The sequence below is a fragment of the Dipodomys ordii genome, unplaced genomic scaffold (assembly GCF_000151885.1).
Source record: "Dipodomys ordii isolate 6190 unplaced genomic scaffold, Dord_2.0 Scaffold1, whole genome shotgun sequence".
Lineage (NCBI taxonomy): Eukaryota > Metazoa > Chordata > Mammalia > Rodentia > Heteromyidae > Dipodomys > Dipodomys ordii.
In genome coordinates this window covers 44,328,005-44,335,313 of record NW_012267217.1, presented here as the reverse complement: position 1 = coordinate 44,335,313, position 7,309 = coordinate 44,328,005, and the positions used below count along the sequence as shown (strand labels likewise).

General features: G+C 36.8%; 1 protein-coding gene across 1 annotated transcript in view; it reads right to left on the bottom strand.

Moving 5' to 3' along the window:
• The window catches only part of Pth2r (parathyroid hormone 2 receptor), a 62,119-nt gene that overhangs the window by 33,524 nt on the left and 21,286 nt on the right, over window positions 1–7,309 (bottom strand). Inside the window, exon 8 of the mRNA XM_013031583.1 lies at window positions 2,254–2,317. Within this exon, the coding sequence (XP_012887037.1) occupies window positions 2,254–2,317 (64 nt within the window). The remainder of the gene's footprint in view (window positions 1–2,253; window positions 2,318–7,309) is intronic.

Here is a 7,309-nt window from a genome sequence, read left to right as displayed (position 1 = left end):
CCCCCCCCCAAAAAAAAATAGTATAATTATTTGGAAAGACTAAGTCAAAACCCAACAAAGTAAGTATTAGGAAATGGGTACTTGCAAGAGACGGGGAGAGAGGAAGAAGAATGAAGGGGGAAAAGAGGAGAATGCAGGCAAGAATTCATTGTATATAATACAGAATTAAGAAATATAAGGGAAGGGTTGGGTCAAAAGGGGATGAAAATGTTGAAGTGATGACACAGATAAGATGCATTGTACACATAAACTGCTTTGTTAAATTGCAAAAAATACAGAACCTAAGAATTAATCAAAGTGAAGGTAGAAGTGTGTTGGGAGGGGTGAGTCAGAATGTTAAAAGGGGTGACATTGATCATGACACACTGCCTTCTTTAATGGCAACTCCATTGTACAACTACTTAGAGATAACAAAAACATTCCCCCCATCCCTCCCAAAAAAAACTGCTGCTCTACCACACTTCTACTTTTGGCTTTTTATGGTTAATGTGGGTATATAATTCTCATATACTTTTCTGTTCAAGCTGGCCTTGAACTGTGATTCTCAGATCTTAGCCTCTTGAATGGCTAGGAGTCTGAGCCACCAGTGACCTGCTTTAATATCTAATAAATTGTAAGGGTCTCTTAGCTTTTAATAGGTCCTACCTTTTTATCAAGTGAAAACCTGAACTTTACCACTGTATTAAAATATAGTTAAATTTAGAAGCACTGTTTATCCCATTACCCGTCAATTCAGGGCACTACAGACCCAAAAAGTAGTAAAACACAGGGTGTCCCCCTAAAATATCAATAGTAAGATAGAGGAGAAGGAATGTCTAGAGGAGAACATAGAAAGAAACTTAGAGCCTAACCAGGATAGATAAAAACAGGGTTCCATTAAATAAAAATAAAGTTAGAATTGTAGACCCAAACCCCTACTTTATGAAGTGAATTCTTACCTTTAAACTCACTGATGTATTCTCAGCAACATAGTTGCAGCTCTGAGATTACTTACTACTAAGTTATAGCAGCATTGCATTTACTTTAAAAATCACAATAGTATGTTTCTGGATTTTAGTCATTCCTTCCTTTATCCTCAACCCATTTTTACCTTCTCCTCAGACATAGGGAAATGGGTACAATTTGATAACAGTATGATTTAGTAAGGATATAACCGACCTCTGTGTTATTTTGTTTTATTTTCCTCTCTAAACATTGACACCAATGGACCTATAAGATTACTTTTACTCTCTTCTATTGTTCATTGGACAACTTTCTTATGAGGTAGAGAAAACTGTTATCGGATTCTCTGGAAGATCCTAGAAAATCTCTGTCCTATTATCAGTAGCTCATGTGGGTCCAGTGTGTCAAGAGGCTGGCAGAATGAGTGATATGTTGTCCAAAAAACAAGGAAGACATGAGAGTGGAGAACAAAGAAAATCAACAAACCAATTAATGATCAGGCTGTGAAATTGCTTCCTAATGGCTTAACATTTAGTATTGGGAGAACAGTCCTATTTTTAAGATGCATATAATCAAGTATTACCTATGTGTGAGCACCAGGAAAACACAAACTGGTATAAGTTCTTCAGCTAAATTAACAAGTAATTATTAATTGTTCTTTCAAAATAATTTCTACAGGAAAACTGATGCTATAAAGCCTTATTATTTGTGAATTCTGTAAGACCTGATAGTACAACTTTGCTTTCCTCTGCAGCACAGATGCTGTATTCAACGGTCAGATTACAGACACCTAAGGTTCTGTGACATTACTATTATCCATTAGATGAAATTTTTCAAGGTATCTCTCCATATGGAATATACTTAACTCCATGGGGGAAAATACACCAAATGAAACCTTCAGGCAATTCATACTTCCTCCTCAGCAATTTGTCCACCCTGCAATTCACATTACCCATCACATTACCCCCAACTTATGACTAGTTAGTTAGCACCTTAAAGTGGAAATGTAATGGGTAAAGGAGGAGATAGTGATTTAGGGCTATCTAATTCCCTACATATGCAAATGACATATTTTGAAGTCTCAGAGATGTCCTCAAATGCTACGTGACTAAAGAAAGCACCTGTGATGTCTACATGTGTCTCAGTGTCAGCCTCAAAGATCTAGACCCCAATCTCAACTCTTCCAACAGCTACAGTATACATGAGAGAGTCTTAAATTTATTATACAGTAAAGAGACAGACAATTTTCCTTAGAGTTTTAATAGACATTTAATTATTCATCCTTTCAACCATATGGACTCTCAAACTTACCCCAATAGCTGCTAAGATTGGGGCTTGATAAATCCACCTGTCTCCAGCGCTAAGTTCCCAGCACCTAAGATACATACACATAAAAAAAAAAAACTTTCATGAATAGATTTGGCTGAAAAATATAAAGCAAAAAGATAATGGAAATTAAGCAGAATTTTTAACTTTTACTGGAAACCCAAGCCAACTTCTCAATAAGAAATAAATACAATGATAAAAGAGGTAACATTGACCAAGATGCATGGCATTCATAACTTGATTTGTTGAATAGTGACTCCTTTGTGCAACTACTTAAAGATAATAAAACTATTTTTAAAGGGAAAAAGAAACAAATAGGCACAAATACCTTAACTTTAAACATCCAAACTAGTGAAAACACGCATAATGGGTCCTATTTCCAAACTATAATACAACCTTCAGGTAAGTAAATTGTTACAAATATTGAGTAATTACTTTTATAGTGACCAAAGGTGAAATCCTCTCTCTCTCTCTCTCTCTCTCTCTCTCTCTCTCTCTCACACACACACACACACACACACAGAGTCTTCTAAAAGTGGTAACATTGTTACTTTGCTTTTATTAGCATTGAAATAAGATATAATCATCAAAAATTCCTTCATAAAGTTCTTTCAGTGGTTACAACAATATTACACTTGAACTATTACACTAATATTACACTTGGACTATTAAATTCAAGTGTAACTTTACACTTATTCTTATTTATATTAACACAACAGAAAACTGAACAAACGTGTTTGATATAGTCCTAAAAATGAACCCTCTTCACTAGGATGTAATTGGTTTGTGTTCTATGAATATTAACAGTTGGTTTCACTTGTAACTTTTCAGTATTAACTTTCCTGAATAAAACGATATGGTTCTTCTTCCATTTCTCCTTTGAACAAACCATAATATCTTACTAGTTTCCCTCATTAAATAAGAGGCTTTAAAAAGTCTTCACAAGGAAGTGGAGCTGTGGCTCAAGTGGTAGAGCACTTGCCTTGAGCTGAAGAGCTGAGGGACAGCGCCCAGGCCCAGAGTTCAAGCCCCACGACTAACACAAAATAATTAATTAACTAATTAATTAATTAAAATAAAAAATCACAAGCGTTCTTTATATTTCTCAGGACCCATGATTTTGTTTGTAATTTTAAAAAGAGTATTTTAACAGTAATTAATAAAATTTGCACATATTTTACCCATTTGTTAAGCTAGCACTCTACCACTCAAGCTAGACCTCCAACCCTAATTCACCTATTTGTTATATTTATTTTCTGATTCCACTTAGGATGTGAAGATCATTACTGACCTTGGGTTATAAAGTCCTACAAGTGCCCAGCGTGGTATATAACACTTGGGAAGTCAATAAATACTTGCTGGATTAAATGGAAATAAATTGAATGCAAAGTAAGTTTCATAGAAAAATAATGTATATTCTCTTAATGAAGCTTTCTTTTTCCTTTTAAAGGTATACTATATTTACTTTTTTCCATATTGGTACCAAGAGTGGTCAGTCACTCCCTTTGTATTGTGAGGGTGCACCATGGAAATTAACCAGCCCCTGGGCCAAAGTATAATTGTGCTCCTGCCCAACTGACCACATGTTCCCTCATAGCCAACGAATGTCATGTCTTCATACTTGAACATAACTGAACATTTCTTAGCATTGTGCGAGAGCATCTATTTTTCACATGATTCAACTAGACAAGAAAGATAAATGACATCATTACTGAGCTATGCAGAACATATATCATATTACCCTAAAAGGTTTTCTTCCATAAGGAAAGTGAATATAAAATGAACATTCATTTGCTAGCTACCAGGGTTTAGATGCCATAAATTTTCATTCCCATTTTTGACATTTGATAATATCTCCGCAGTCTTCTTTCTTTACCTCGGTGACATTTCCCCATGGTGTTTCCTCACAGTGGCGATTCAATTATACAGTTCTAACTCTACAAAATACTTTTATTTGGAAGTAGGTCAAAATCAGCTACCTCCAAAGGCATGAAAAACTTGCCTTCAATGGTTTCTGGTGTCAAAGTTTCAAATCTGCTCTTTCACAAGTGAGGAAACCAGCCACTTTAAAGAAAATGCCAGGAATCCTATTTCAGTGTCTCTACTTCAGATCACACATGACCTAGAAAGCATCCTCTGTTCAAATTTTTAAGTTGATTTGAACAATAGAGGGATGCAGTTCTAAATGAGACCCAGCACAGTGGTCTTACTAGAAACAGAACTTCCCACACTGAGCTTAGACACATGTACAGTCCTGCCAGAGAGATCCAGTGATTACTACTGACACAGCATTGCAATCTCTCTACAATTCACACTTAGTAAAAGTATACAAGGCAGGAAAGGCATAGCCCTGGGAGCCTATATGAGTCCTAGGAATGTTAGAGACCATCTTTGCAGGTCCTTCCCATTTCATATCCTATCTTCCTTTTGGCATGTTAATACAAAGACACAGGAAGGAAGTTGTGTGTTTTCACCATTCACTGCCATCCACTGTCTCCTTTGCATGACACAAGCAAGAAGTAACAAGAGTCTTGAAAAATGTTGCTTTTGTAAATAAAAAGAATGCATAAAATCACTCATAATTTTATTTATCCAACCTCCATTACTCAAGTTATCTTACCCTCTGGTACACAAATAACACTTTTCATAGATTTAAGACCTAGAAGTGACTTCTTTTATATTCTAGTAGAATTCAGATATCATTGAAATTGACTCTAATCTGCTTATCTCTGCCAAAGATGTGGAGAAAATTTAAGGCCATGTCAGAAGATGTGGAGAAAATGTAAGGCATGTCAGAAGCTGAGTATCAAATACAAGTCGTTGATATAAATCCCACCCACTCCGTGGATATACATGAACACAGCTCTCTTCACCTCTACCTTATGATATGTCACAGTACGTAGATCATATTCTATCCAAGAAACATAAAGCACTGATCATGCCATATAATCAGTAATGCAATTCGATCTTAGTTGTACAATCAAATATAAACTTAGCCCTTTGTTCCACTGTAGAGAACTCTAAAGGTCTAAATTTTATCTGAGCAAAGTAAGAGTGAAATTTGTTGCACAGAGGAAGCATATATTCTAACTTATATCTAACCTCTTTTTGCATTAGTGAAACTGTATTAGTGCAATATTTACTAACAGTTATATTTTTTTTTTTTTGTCGGTCGTGGGGCTTGAACTCTGGGCCTGGGCGCTGTCCCTCAGCTCTTCAGCTCAAGGCGAGCGCTCTACCACCTGAGCCACAGCGCCACTTCCGGCTTTTTTCTTTTTGCTTATGTGGTGCTGGGGAATCGAACCCAGGGCCTCAAGTATGCAAGGTAAGTGCTCTACCACTGAGCCACCTTCCCAGCCCCTAAGTCTCAGATCTTAAGGGCAGCATAAGAGTGCCACCCATGGCCTGCCTGCTGCTTCCATCCTGATAAAATTGTCCAAAATCTCAAGTTAGACTCATGTCAATCCTCTAGAATGAATGGATGAATGAATGAATCTGCCTCACTAATCACTATTGTCTTTGCTCATGATTTTCTATTTATTGTGAGTCCCCAGCTTCTGCCAAATACACTTCAAAACACTTTTCATTTTCTAAATGCCAAGTTAACTTATAAAACAAAGGTCTTTCTAATTCTAAGTAAAATAATTACTGTTCTTGGAATCCAGATTTTAAAACACATTGACTTGGGCTCACCATTTCTTCTGACTCTGGGATCCCCAGGAATTCTGTATGTGCTGCTAGGTGAGCCTCTGAGCCACTACCCACTGGGGGCAATCTTAATGACTGGATAGGAAATAGCAGTGCTATTATCCACAAAGACTTTTCCACTTTCTACTTCCATGGTCCAATTTCTCTCCTGGGAACTATCTTTGCTTGAGCTTTAGCTTCTTGTCTCTCAAGCTATTTTCCTTATTTTATTACAAACAGCTTTTCTTTACAATTCTATTTTTTACGCCCTTAGGCTTCCACTTACATTGTTCAGTTTCTCTTTCAGACCTCAGCCTTCTCTCAGTTATCAATAAAAATGAGTGGGATATTGATTTCAAGTCAAGTTCTGACATTCTATGAGTGCCTGACACAAGGGAATGGTGATAACCCCAAAATTCTAATACTGAAACAGAATAGTGTTCATGAATCTCTTTGTCCATTTGTGAAATCAAATGGACTATATCATATTGGACATGCATCTAAGAATTCCTGCTGTGAAGATCTCATAATTTTAGTTCAAGAAGAAGAAAACTGCCATTCCACTCAGGTGTTTTTTTTATCAAACCTATTGAGTAAACTATCATTAGTGGTGCTCCTCTACCAATGGCACACTGTGTAGCTAGTCCTTCATCATCTCATTACTGTTTCCCATGACACATCAGAAACCTCTGCAAATAAACTTCCATTCATGTTGGTGATATAAGTGACTTAGATCTGTCAACAAACAACAAAGCTTTCATTGACCTTTGTTTTAATTTGTGCTGGTAAGGGCTTGAATGCAGGGCTAGGTCCCTCTCCCTTAGTTTTTTTGTCACTCAAAACTGTCACTCTATACAAACAAGGCTACACTAAAGCCACCAGGACAACCATGTTCATTACAGGATTGCTTACCATAGCCAAGATATGAAATCAACTCAGATGTCCTTTAATAGATGAATGGACCAAGAAATGTGGTACACACACACACACACACACACACACACACACACACATAATGGAATTGTACTCACCCATCAGAAATTATGACATTGTACCATTCATAAGGAAGTGGAAAAAATTGTATTAAGTGAAATAAGCCAGACCCAGGAAAACAGGATGTGTGGCTTCCCTCCTTTGTGGTAGATAGAATGTTCTTATAAATCTACAAGTAGACACACTGGGTGGTAAGTCAGGAATTGAAAATGAATTAACTAATGTGCAATAGACTCGACAGAGAGCTCAAATAGTATAATTCTGGGGCTGGGAAGGTGGCTCAGGTAGAGCGCTTGCCTTGCATGCATGAGGCCCTGGGTTCGATTCCTCAGCACCACATAAGCAAAAAGAAAAAAGCCAG